This window comes from Scedosporium apiospermum (assembly GCF_000732125.1).
Source record: "Scedosporium apiospermum strain IHEM 14462 chromosome Unknown SEQ_SAPIO_0066, whole genome shotgun sequence".
Classification (NCBI taxonomy): Eukaryota; Fungi; Ascomycota; class Sordariomycetes; order Microascales; family Microascaceae; genus Scedosporium; species Scedosporium apiospermum.
In genome coordinates, this window is record NW_015971767.1 from 622,678 (window position 1) to 635,171 (window position 12,494).

Here is a 12,494-nt window from a genome sequence, read left to right on the forward strand (position 1 = left end):
ATCGAAGGTGAGCTGATTCCGGATGTGCTCCATAACGTACGATTTGCTGCTACTTTCGTCGAGCCTGCCGTCGGACCGCCAAATGCCCACTGTCCGTTCCTCATACGTGTTAGAGGCGCGAATACGAATAGCGATGGGGAAGATTGCCGTGTACGTCAAAGTCAGCAAGCTGAACTGGACGGCGGGATTCAGACGCATCCAATGGTGCGGGGAGATCTGAGGCTAACCGGAAATGCCTCGCCGATATGAGGGCAATTGATAGAGACCCTGCACCATTTTTGATAGAAGGTGATGTGTAGGCTTGAATGGATGGAGTTTACACTTGACAAGGTGTCGCAGTCAGGGAAGTCGGTATGTCGAATCTGCTGGACAGTCCAACGGGAATGGCTAGATTTAAAGTTCCCTAAACCTAGTTAGGACTCATTGAAGCGAAGTGGAAGTCAAACAAATCGACGTTTATTATATATATTAAATTAGCATTCACGGTGATAAGTTCGTATGCGGCAGAGTTCCAGAGATTTTTAAATTGGAATGAACTAGGATTTAGATCTTCCCTGTTCTGAACACCAAGCGTCGATATACTAAGCTTCCCCGTACGATACAGGACTCATAGCACCCTCATAATCCGTCAGATACCCAGTCTTGCAGGCTGAGAAGGTAACTTTGGGTTGCTCTAGCGCGTAGAATGCGTCATATTTCGGGTTCATAGCGTCCCTCAGGTTCTTTACCAAACCATCTGAGTGGAGAGTCTCCCACGGCCGAGAACACTGCTTTCCCTTGCAAGCCTTTGTCGTGAGCAGAAGGGCGTCAAGGCGCGCAACGAGCTTTTCACATGGCCACCCGTTGACCGTACAGCCCGTACCGTAGATGGTCGTCTGTTGGTATGGGTCCGTCTGGGGGAAAGTCAGCGCTGTTTACCCATACTGCCGCCGTCCGGAGAGCATTTATATCATAGAGTTCATGCTCATTAGTACGCCATACCGAATATGATAGGCTGTTGGGAAATAAAAGATATTGGTCTCTCTTGTAAAGTCCTCCAAAGCATCAGTCCGAGTAGAGTCGATCCAAGCCATATACAGGAAGCGAGTCAATAATACGTATCTGGCGAATTTCTCACCTCCTAACGAAAATGAAACGACCGAATATTTTGATCATCGTGGCTGATGACCTCGGGTTCAGCGACACATCCCCTTATGGATCAGATATCCACACGCCTTCCCTGGCGAGGCTTGCCTCTTCTGGATTGCGTTTGACCGATTTCCACACGGCGCCGTCATGTTCTCCCACTCGTGCCATGCTGATGTCGGGAACCGACAACCACATCGCCGGCCTCGGCCAGATGGCCGAGCACATGATGTCCTTTGAGGACGAAGTCTTTAAGAACCGTCCAGGTTACGAAGGCTATCTGAACTTCCGCGTCGCGGCGCTGCCGGAGATTCTCCAGGATGCTGGATACCATACAATCACGGCGGGCAAATGGCACCTTGGGATGAAAGCCGAGCTGTCACCGTCGGCGCGGGGCTTCAACCAAAGCACCTCCCTGTTGCCCGGCGCCGGGAATCATTTCAACTATGAGCCTCAGCTTACGCGCATCAATGGCCGCGTCCAGGCACCGTCATTTATGACGGGCGAAGGCTTCTGGATGGAGGGCGGCCGGTTCATGGATCGCGAAACAGAGCTGCCCTCGGATTTCTACTCGACCAACTACTTTACGGATAAGTTCCTTGGGTACCTCGAGTCCCGGACGGAGACCGAGAAAGGGAAGCCGTTTTTTGGGTACCTTGCATATACCGCTCCGCATTGGCCGCTGCAGGCTCCGCGGTCCGTGATTGAAAAGTACACGGGCCTCTACAATGCTGGGCCGGAGGAACTGAGGTTGAAGAGGCTCAAGCAGCTGCAGAAGCTTGGCCTCGTTCCCACCGACATCACAGCTGCGCCAGTAGAGACAATCATGAAAGAGTGGGAGGCTATGTCCGACGACGAAAAGGCCATATCGGTACGGAAGATGGAGGTATACAGCGCCATGGTTGAAGAGATGGACCGTAACATTGGCCGTGTCCTCGATAACCTCGAAGCCAGTGGTGACCTCGACAATACCTTCGTGGTCTTCATGTCGGATAATGGCGCTGAGGGTACGCTACTCGAGGCCATCCCTATTATGGGTAGCTCCACCCTCAAAGAAATCATCTCGAAGCACTATGATAATTCGCTTCAGAACATTGGCAATGCCATCTCATTCGTCTCTTACGGCGCTTCCTGGGCGCTCGCTGCCACAGCACCTAGCCGAGATTTCAAGGGATATACCACTGAGGGTGGCATCCGCTGCCCCTGCATTGTGCGCTACCCGCCGCTCATGAAGACAAGCGGAGGAGCCATCAGCCACGAGTTCGCCACGGTTATGGACATACTGCCTACCTGCCTGGAGCTCGCTGGCGTACCGCACCCTGGGAACACCTTCCGAAACCGCAACGTTGTGACTCCACGAGGGCGATCTTGGGGTTCCGTACATGACCGGTGAGACGCCAGCCATTCATGATGAACACGCAAACGTCGTTGGGTGGGAGCTATTTGGCATGCGAGGCATACGTAGAGGAAAATACAAGGCAGTTTGGATTCCACCACCGAAGGGACAAGGCAGATGGGAGCTCTACGATCTAGCGCAGGACCCGGGCGAAATCAACGACCTCTCGAGTACAGATGTCAAAATTATGGACGAGTTGTTAGCTGAGTGGGAGAAATATTATGCTGAAACGGGTATGTTTGAGATCGACTATTCGAGGAAGAAGAGGGGCACTCGGCCGAGTATCAGGAGTTGCTAGGCAAACATCTGTACTTACGGCCTACATGGTAACGGGGGTCAACTGTCTGGAGCCAGCAGTAGCTCAGGTATCATAGGGCTCTCGTCTTAATTGTACGGCATGGAGCTGAAAAATGCTACGAAAATCGAAATGTTCACAGCCTGGCGGTTGGAGGGATACATAGAGAGGCTGTCAAGCGAAATTTTCCTCTCAGTCCGAATTTGAGCAGATCAAGTTCTGTCAGGCTCTATCCATGTAAATTCAAGTTATCATTAGACAAATCCGCAGAGCTACCGAGTCTGAAGGCAAGGGAAATTACACTCCGTCTGGATCATCAACATCAGGATTAGCACTCTCTTCCCCCTCTGACACCCCAGAGGCCTAGGCAAGCTGCAAAAAGTAGCAAGCCCTCTTATCCACGTTTCTGAGGGGCTCTAGCAACCTGAATTTCCCCGCGCAATCAAACGTTGTGCTCATAGGATCTTATCCTAATGGACTGAGTTGTGCAAGTACAGAAGGGAACTCCACCAACATCAGAAAGCCCAAAAACTAGCCTCACGTCGACGCAGAACTAAAAACAAACGATTGCGGGAGAGAGAGGTCCATTGAGTCTGCCAACCCTCCTGAACCATCATACGTAGGTCCCAGCCTCTTCTCTTAGACTGGCTAGGACGGCTTATAATTAATTATATCTTCTTGTGCTCTAAGTACAGGGTGTATCGAAATATAGTGTAGAAATAATTGTGAAGTAGTTAGCAACCTAGTATGTAAGTGATCACTAGCCATAAAACTTAGTAGTACTGGTAGGATAGCAGGCTATCAAATCCTAGTTTGATGGACTTAAAAGATTACCATGATACTCACCTCGCCAAGGAGGCTAACCATGTGCTCAGCCTCTAGACTATTGCCGAAGGCTAGGACGCGATGGGCTGGCTATATTTTTCAAGCATGTCGCCACCCCAGGTCACAAGGCACAAGAAATGCTTGAAAATGATACCAGCGAAAAATTTCAAAGAATTTTAGCGCTAGCGAGGGACACCGCTAAGCAACGTATTTCAGGGGGAGAGGGTATAGAACAAATCCAGATTCACCCAATAAAGCCAGGCTCCTCCATCCAAGTTCGGATTCCCGAGGCCGAGAGCGACGGGTTAAAAGGGCTCGGGCAATCTTTGATAGGTTTCCGCAGTTGCCTAATTAGGGAAGACTATTTGAGAGAGTAATATTAGGAAGCGCAGATAATGAGGAGGTAGCGGCGCTGGTATGTTTGTTGCCTGACGGCTTGATTGTTCTCCAGCCGCATGAGGTTACGTGTTATATTTATGACTATGTTATATGACTTTCCTACCCGATTTGAAGTGGAAGCTGGCGCGAAGTTCGTGTAATAGGGATGGATGGGCAGCGCTGTTCCCACCTCGCCCACTACTGCAATGCTTAAATAGGCACTTCTATTTACATTACTCTAGTGTCCCTGCATTGGCTGCCTTACTTCGCCTCCTAAACAGGCCCTTCGATCCTAGCCCAGCTGAACCTATTGTAATCTTGTATCGGGATCGTAATACTAGTACCTTTTGTTTTATTGGAACGTGATAAGTACTACTAATATTTATAGACAGATGCATACGTAATACAAGGATAGTTTATTGCGACTCCTGTCCATGTCGTACCTCCAGCGATCGATGTCTTCTGACTAGTTCGAGTTCGGTGTGATCGAGGGTCTGTTCCTGTTCCCTACCGACCAGCAACCTGGTGACCCTATACCTGCTTCATCTCCACTTGCTCCAGAGCCACGTCATTGCTTAGCTTTCTCGCCTCGGCCTCCTGCTGTCGATTGATCTCGGTTGAGCGGAATTTGCGGGCGGGGATACGTTGCTCAAAAAGCCAGTCGAGATCCTCAAGCGATCGGCCGGCACAGTCGGGTACGCAGAAGTAGGCAAAGACGAGCGATGCCACAGCAATGGAACCGAAGATGAAGCCGACCTTAGAGCCGAGAGCAGCGTAGGGAGGGTTCAGCAGATACGGCATGGAGATAGCAACCGCGCATTGGGTGGCGATATTGAGCACGCTAGCAGTTCGGTAGGTCATGTCTCGAGCGCGCATGTTGGGTACCTCAGCGGAGAGAGTGTGTGACGTGGGCGCCCAGCCGAACGAGTAGCCAAAGTTGAAGATGACCATGGTGGCGATGATGCCGGACTTGATGCCGAAGGTGGGAGTGACAGTGCCGAGTGCACCCATCGTCATTAGAGCAGCGATCTGGACGACGGAACCGAAATGGATCATGAATCTATAGGTGCGAGGGACACCAGAGTTAGACGACTGATGACATGCAACTCGAGGGCGTGTAAACCAAAACATACCGGCGACCCAGGCGGTCGGTGAGGGCCATGGAGAGCAGCGCTGTGCTGACATTAACGGCGGCGATGGTGCAGGTGATAGTGAAGGGGTTGACAGTGCCTAGCGACTTGACGAATAGCGCACCGTACAACGCGGTGAACAGCTGACCGGTAGCCTGGAGGAAGAAGTTGGCACCGATGACGATGTAGGTACGGCGGAGGTTGGTGCCTCGCCAGATATCCATGAAGCTACCCTGCGCCACAGTGTTTTTCAGACCGTCGACGATCATGGCAAACTCGGCCTCAATCTCGTGGTCCTCAAACTTGCCAACGCGTAGCTCCCGGAGAACCTTCATGGCCTCTTCTGGGCGGTCTTTCATCAGGAGCCACCGAGGAGACTATTTCCTCTTTAGTGAGCAGGTCTAGGGTAGGGAAGGAGCAGCTGTGATTGCAGTGGAGGTTTTAGTTACGGTATACGCACCTCAGGAATGAACCAGATCAAAATTGCTACAGTAGTAGGCACAACGTAGAAGAGTCCGAGGGGGATCATCCATGGCAGGTTACCAGTCAGCGAACTGGTGCCTCGAGCGACTAGGTTGACACAAAGGCCACCAAGCTATAAACGTCATCCTCTTAGCGACTGTGTTCAAGAATATATATATATTATTGTACAGGTCGGTGGCGGGGATTGAGGATTACCATCAGGCTGATCTGATATGTGCCGACAGTGAAACCGCGAGCCTTGGGAGGACAGATCTCAGATTGGAAGATGGGCACGACTGCGAGCTCCATGCCGATGTAGATGTCTGTGTGTCGTGTCGGTCGCGTTAGAGCAAAGAAAGAAGCAGAAAAAAAGAAAGGGTGTTCCGAAGGCTGGCGCTTCATGACCGCTGGGGACTAACAGTTAAGAATACGGGCGACGAGAATCTGCTCCTTTGTCCTGGAGGTAATAATTATAGTCGCGCAGACGACGGCCCACAGGCTCATAGTGAACATACACATGCGGCGGCCCCAGCGCTTGCTAACCCAGCTCCCGAGAATGACTCCTATTACGGTGCGATAGCGAAAGTTAGTCGACGTTTCTCCAGATGCTCTAGCCTGATCAAGCTGGTAACGAGAAGATAGTCTGCTGGAGGCAGGGAAGAGAGTGAGGCAGGGACGGATGCGTGCCAAGAAAACGTACCGGTAGCCTGGCCGAGATAGTTAATGCCGTTGAACCAAGAGAGCCACACAGGCGGCAGGAAATACTTCTTGGTCTCTGGGTTATATTCGCCGAATTGCTTGGCAAACGAGTCCATGGCCTGTGTAGCTGCGAAGCCCTGCTGGTCAAAGCCAAAGTTGAACTGCGAGAAGGTGATTAACAGGATAGCTAGCGTCAGCCGCCTATTAAAGGTCTCTCGCAGGGCGAGATGCTTGGGGAGGATGCTGAGGGCCATGGAGGGCGGTCATTAGTCGACAGGAGCTTTGTCGCGATTCAAAAAGTTGGTTGTGAGATGATGAAGCTCCGAGACTAAAGGCGACAGCTACTTGGTCGCAAAAGGAGAACGGAGGGCGCATAGATATTCCTTTTATCAACTTGCCCTGTACCCCAGAAACCGAATGAAAACAAAAACCCGGGGTAAGTGGGCGGTTCATTGTGGGGAAAAACCGCACCAAGGTTGTCTCGGGAGAGACTTACTTGTCGACTAGTACGAGTTTTCAGACGAAGTCCAGGGTGCTAACCTGAAATGTTGATCACGGGCCCGGCTGCCGTGCGAGTTCCTGAAGCGAGCGGCCCTGATTGTTGTTTTCACGGCATTCGCGCCAGCTGCTTACCCAAGGCAAGTCACCTTGTCCCCTCCCCCAACCCCCCTGCCCTGTAATTCTGGCCCCTAGTCATCTAGTCATGTACCACCCACTTCCCGATCCATACAGCCTACAACGTGATGCTGAGGGCGGGCATCCCTAAGTCTACAATCCCTACTCAGAACGCGCTTATGGGGCATTTCAAGTCTCATGATATTTTTTCAGGGCTTTATTCAGTGGCGACTTTAACTTGACAAGGGGCTATTATTTACCCCGGCTACTGCGTACTAACGGTATATACTAAGATTATCTATAGTTACCGTAAATTGCGCGTACCTTTAAAAGGTCCACAGAAAACTTTGCCTTGGAGTAAAATCTCGGTGCGCAAAAAGCTGCTGGCCAAGGCTTGCTTGCAAGGATTACAGAGAGGTACTAGTTTTAGAGAGGAGAGAGCGTCCTCGGGACAGGTTCAGCACTAGCGAATAATCTAGGCACATAGACCAACGATTTATATCGTTGTCCCGTTCCTGCACCTACTGCTAATTATGGACAACAAAAAAAAGTTTTCAGTTATTTAGGACCAAAAAAAGTTTTCAGTCATTTAGGCGGCTGACAACGAGAATAAGACCATTTCCAGTTCAGGATCATGATAATCGCAGAGCTGCACCTCAAAAGGATCCCATGGGATGTTGGTTTCGGTGGGTTGCCTCTGGCCAAGGAACCGGTCAGTGGATGCCCAAAGATTTGCTGTGCTAGCTATCGGCCCGGAGGGCGCGTCGACTATGCCACTTTGTAGTGACACGAGGCCTTGCCCCGCCTGCCTCTCCAGGCTAGCCCAATCGTCTCTGACGTAGTCTGGTGCTTGCTGAGGGCTAGAGTTACTAGCATCATCGTCAGTATTGCAGCTCGACGTAGTGTAGGCCGCATGAACTTCAGTTCCAAGGGCAGTTTGCCTCGCAATGTTCGTCTGCCTCTCCAGGTCATCGAGGAAGGATCCCTTGGAAGCGAGATGCTGGGCGCTGCTCGGCCATGGGTCGTGGCCGGTGCCGGAACGTGCCGTGTTGAGAATGGCCTGGGGACCGTTGGACTCAAGATCCTGGTGCGGAGGCTCGCCTTCAAGCCCCTGGATTAGGGTATCGGTTTCGACAAGCATCTCAGCGGCTTTGAGGCCGAGTCTAGTACTCGGCTGTAAGACTGAGACCATGTGGTGCGCGTCGCGGAGGCTGCGCTTCACCGTATCTATACTGGGAAGCCCGCTGCCACGGGACTGTAGGAGGTGTTGCAAGCGGTACACGATTTGCGCGACCTGGTAGATGCCGACAATGACGTTGGGGATGCCGCAAGTCTTGCGGAAGCCGAGGCGGTGGAGATCTGCGAGGAGATCGGCGACCCTGACGGCTGCGAGGAGACAGGCCGTCTGGCAATGAACAACATATTCGGCGGGTGTGCGCTTGAAGATGCCGCTTCCAACAGCCTCGCGCATCCCAGGCACTAGGAAGCGGTACAAGTCGCAATGGCACTGGTTCCAGAGCAAGTGCAGAGCTATGTAGCCACCGGCATCGTGCGAGTGTGCTCTGAGGCGGAGACGCTCCGGGCTCAGTTTAAGGTCGCTTGGTAGACTGTTTTTGAGAGACTCCAGGTCGGACTGAAGAGCATTGAGCTCGGCATAACTAGAAATGGGGGAAGTAGACTCTCGGACGACCCGCTTAGTGTACCTAGATTCATCCCAAACAAAGCGTGATCAGCGTTTTAGAACAGAATATGGAACTAAGGAAAGCAAGGCAGGCAGGCAAGCAGGTAATTAAGTAAGATTCTGATTCTGCATTCGATACGCCCAGTCCTCGCAAGAGTAAGACAGCGCACACTGCTGGTGGCATACCTTAAAATGCGATGTCGACACTCAAGCAGCCGGAGATAGTACCCTAGTGCGTCCTGGCCTGCGGCGTCTACTCGTGAGGCTGGGTCGGCTAGCGACTCGGCACGCGACGCGATGCCTCGCTGAAAGGTATAATCGTCACACGGAAGGAGGATGTGGATGCGCTCGGTAGGGCAGACGACGAGGTCTTCGATTCCGCCGGCAAGGAGCCGATCAATTAGCCAGATGGACCAAACCATACGTCGCCGCGTCTCCTGGATGACAGGGTCGTGGTCCCAGCCTGGAAGCTCATAGTTGAGGCGAAGCGTAAAGGCTAGCCTAGCACCTAGCGCTACAAGACTCCAGGCGTCCATGACGTCCCCGGATGCTACACGATACTGCATGATGAGTATGAGTGTCTGGAGCTGGGCGATGGTGGCCGCGCCGAATTTGCCGACGAGAACCTGCTGTGCTTCGCCGAGCCATGCTCGAGCATCTCGGATGCCGATGTCATCGCCGTCGCCGTCGCCGTCGCCGTCGCCTGCGCGGGGGTCTATCAGTGACGACGCCGCCTCGCAGGCGTTGAGGCGCCCTAGTGCGCAGAGAGTCGCCGCCAGGGTCGAATCGAGACGGCCCTGGCTCCAGTCGGCAAGGATAGACGACCGGTGGAGAAACTGGATAGCGATCGGGCTGCCCGCTGGGCTGTCGAAGAAGGCCTCGAGGTCCTTGAACGCCCGAGATGAGTCTTCTATTAGCCTTGCCGACGCTGGGGAAGGAGGAGGAAGAAAGGGGGGGCGAGGGTGAGGAGTGTCGCTTCGCACGGCCGTTGCTGGTCTGTGATGCTGACTGTGCGGATCGGGCGGTGCGGAGGGAGGGGCAGGGGCAGAGGCAGAGTTAGATTGAATGGCGGGAGGAGCCTCGTCAATATCGACAGCCCTAGATGGTGATGGTGATGCAAATGTAGCATCAGCGCTTCCGGCGTCGGGACCCGGACCGGCGATGGTATTGACGTCAACCACTCGCGGGCCGTAAGCGCACGAGAGGCTCTTAGATTGGCAACGCGTGCAGGGGAGGTCGCCGGAGCATCTGGCCTTGAGGGCGCGACAAGTGCTGCAGGCACGCCTGCTGCGTCGCCGGACGAGCCCCGCCTGCGTCACTCGGGTGTTGGTGGCGGCATCACTGTTGGACGCGGACACGATGGTGGCCGAGTAGGAGCAGCCCAGGTCGAAGCGAGTACACGGCCCACAGCGACCACTAGCGCGATCACATCTCACCTTGCGCGCGCGGCATTCTCTGCACGCCGGTCGCTTCAGGGAGACGGGCATGGCCACAGGCTGCTGCACCGTTGCGGACGACGCCGGGGGGGGCATAGGGAGGCGCCCGGGCTCGGCAGGAGAAGACGCCATGCAAGGCTCACGAACACCTACGGATGCTGAAGCGTGAGATAAAGAGTGACGGTCCACCGCGTCAGCGGTCGGTCTCCATGTCCATGTCGTGGTCAAGGACCGGAAATTGTACAGCGGCGACGATGACGAGATTCCAGACGCCAGTGCGGGTATCGGCCGACAAGCTTGCAAGAGCTAATCGATTTGCCGAAGTTCCGCCTGGGCGGACGTGTCTCGCCAGAGACCCGAGACCCGTTATCCGCCGATCTGGCCGGGCGCGGGAACCGCTCACCACCACCCGCGCCGCCACCGACAGTTGGCACGTCTCCGAAATCCGTGGGACACAAGGCCTCTTTCGTTTCTTGTTTTCTTCTTCGTTTTTCTCCCCCTTTGGAAATAGATGATGGCTGTCTGAGTAATTAAACATCCAGCTTTCATCATTGTGCGCTCTCCTAGTCGGACTACTATGTTCTGTTGCCCATTCCAAGTGGTTTTCTGGACCTTTTGCACTTGATCGAGCCCAAGCGCCTGCCATGCGTCATGGGTTCTAGCCACTTCCAACGAAATATCGTCCAGATCATTGCCGATGATCTAGGTCTCATGCTTGGATGCTATGGCCTCCAGGCAATCCAGACGCCCAACATAGATAGGCTGGCAGCCGAGGGCGCGCGCTTTACCAGGGCCTTTGCCAGCACCGCATCCTGCAGCGGCAGCCGATCCACCATTTACACGGGCCTCCACACTCACCAGAACGGACAATACGGCCTCAACCATGGCTGGAATCACTTCCAGACACACGAGCACATCGAGACCGTACCCCAGGTCTTCAACTCTCTCGGATACCAGACTGGCATCATAGGCAAGGTGCACGTTGGCCCGCGCTCCGTGTATCCCTGGGAGTGGTATTCGCCCAGCGAGAGCCGCGATGTGGCCGCCAACTCTGCTGAGGCTGGTAGGTTCTTCGACCACGCCAGGGAGACGGGGCGGCCCTTTCACCTGACTGTTGGCTTTCGGGATCCCCATCGGGACGCAACGCGTGGCGGCTTCGGCAACACTCAGGATGACGTCTTGAACATTCCCGTCCCGGACTACAGGCCTGAAAACGTCGAAATTCCCCCCTTTATTAGTGATGTTCCCGAGCTGCGGACCGAGCTCGTCGAGTACTACAAATCCATCAGCCGTATGGACCATGGCGTCGGCCTTATCATGGATGAGCTCTCCAAGCGAGGGCTCGACAAAAACACTCTCATCCTATTCCTTAGCGACAACGGCGCGCCCTTCGTCAACTCAAAGACCACGCTATACGATGCCGGGATCCGCCTCCCGCTCATTGTCCGGGTGCCCGGTAGCTCTGCCTCTGGCGTTGTTAACCCGAATATGGTATCCTTTCTTGACATCCTGCCGACCTGCATTGAGTGGGCACACTGCACAGAAGCGGACATAAAGACGGCCAATACGGGCAAATCTCCGCCACGCCTTGGAAGGTCTTTCCTGAAGATCATCGGGGCAAGCGAGCTGGTACCCATACATCAGTGGGAGCAGCATGTTTTTGGATCCCACACATTCCACGAGGTCCAGAACTACTGGCCGACTCGCTTCATGCGGACGACGCGCTACAAGTATCACCGCAACATTGCCTGGCAACTCGGCTTCCCCTTCGGGACCGACCTGTACGGGAGCCTTAGCTGGCAGGGCATACGGAACAACCCCACGAGAACGGCAGAGTCTGACACCCCTGAGGTTATGATCGGGCGGCGCCGGCTGCTCAGCTATGTACATCGAGGGCCGGAGGAGCTCTTCGACCTCGAGGCAGACCCCGAAGAGATCAACAACTTAGCTGGCAAGCCCGAATACGAGGCTCAGCTCAGGGAGATGCGTGGGAGCGTCGAGAAGTGGCAGTACCAGACGGACGACGCTTGGCTCTTCCGAGACGGCGTGAGCGCCATCGTGAGCCAGGGATACCAAGACCTAGGCCTCAGGTTGCCTGACCGGTTCGACTTCGATGTCAAACAACCAGGAAATGAGGTGGGACCTCATTGGCGGCCGGCAAAGCCCAAATCTACTAGTGAGACGGTCACAAAGATGGGATAAGCCGCTGTCGATGATGATACTGGCAAAGGAAGGGTGTATTTTTCGTGCGGTATATTTCTTTCTATCGTGTATGGGTTACGTAGTTTTAGAGCCGACATGCCAGATAAGCTCGAGAGTTGTTTTGAATTGCCACATCGATATACAAGATTACGATGGATGTTGCTTTTTTATATACATAGAATAACGTTAACAGGAATAATTACTTCACATAGGCCCAGCTGGGGCACAACTTGATTATATCTCTCGCTTT

At 53.8% G+C, this 12,494-nt stretch overlaps 2 protein-coding genes and 2 pseudogenes across 2 annotated transcripts; 2 read left to right on the plus strand and 2 right to left on the minus strand.

The window, feature by feature from the left end:
• Nucleotides 1-1,129: 1,129 nt before the first annotated feature.
• SAPIO_CDS1608 lies at nt 1,130-2,518 on the plus strand (annotated as a pseudogene; the record flags this gene model as incomplete).
• A 2,032-nt stretch (nt 2,519-4,550) lies between these two features.
• SAPIO_CDS1609 (uncharacterized protein) lies at nt 4,551-6,564 on the minus strand (the record flags this gene model as incomplete). The annotated part of the gene is made up of 6 exons (XM_016784840.1): nt 4,551-5,079; nt 5,153-5,526; nt 5,610-5,744; nt 5,828-5,934; nt 6,031-6,174; nt 6,312-6,564. 6 exons carry the CDS (start codon nt 6,562-6,564, stop codon nt 4,551-4,553), a joined length of 1,542 nt encoding a protein of 513 aa, XP_016645597.1.
• Nucleotides 6,565-7,514: 950 nt separating this feature from the next.
• Nucleotides 7,515-10,138, minus strand: SAPIO_CDS1610 (uncharacterized protein; the record flags this gene model as incomplete). Its single annotated transcript, XM_016784841.1, has 2 exons — nt 7,515-8,628; nt 8,793-10,138. The coding sequence occupies 2 exons, from the start codon at nt 10,136-10,138 to the stop codon at nt 7,515-7,517; spliced, it is 2,460 nt and encodes an 819-aa protein (XP_016645598.1).
• A 555-nt stretch (nt 10,139-10,693) lies between these two features.
• Nucleotides 10,694-12,244, plus strand: SAPIO_CDS1611 (annotated as a pseudogene; the record flags this gene model as incomplete).
• Nucleotides 12,245-12,494: the final 250 nt, after the last annotated feature.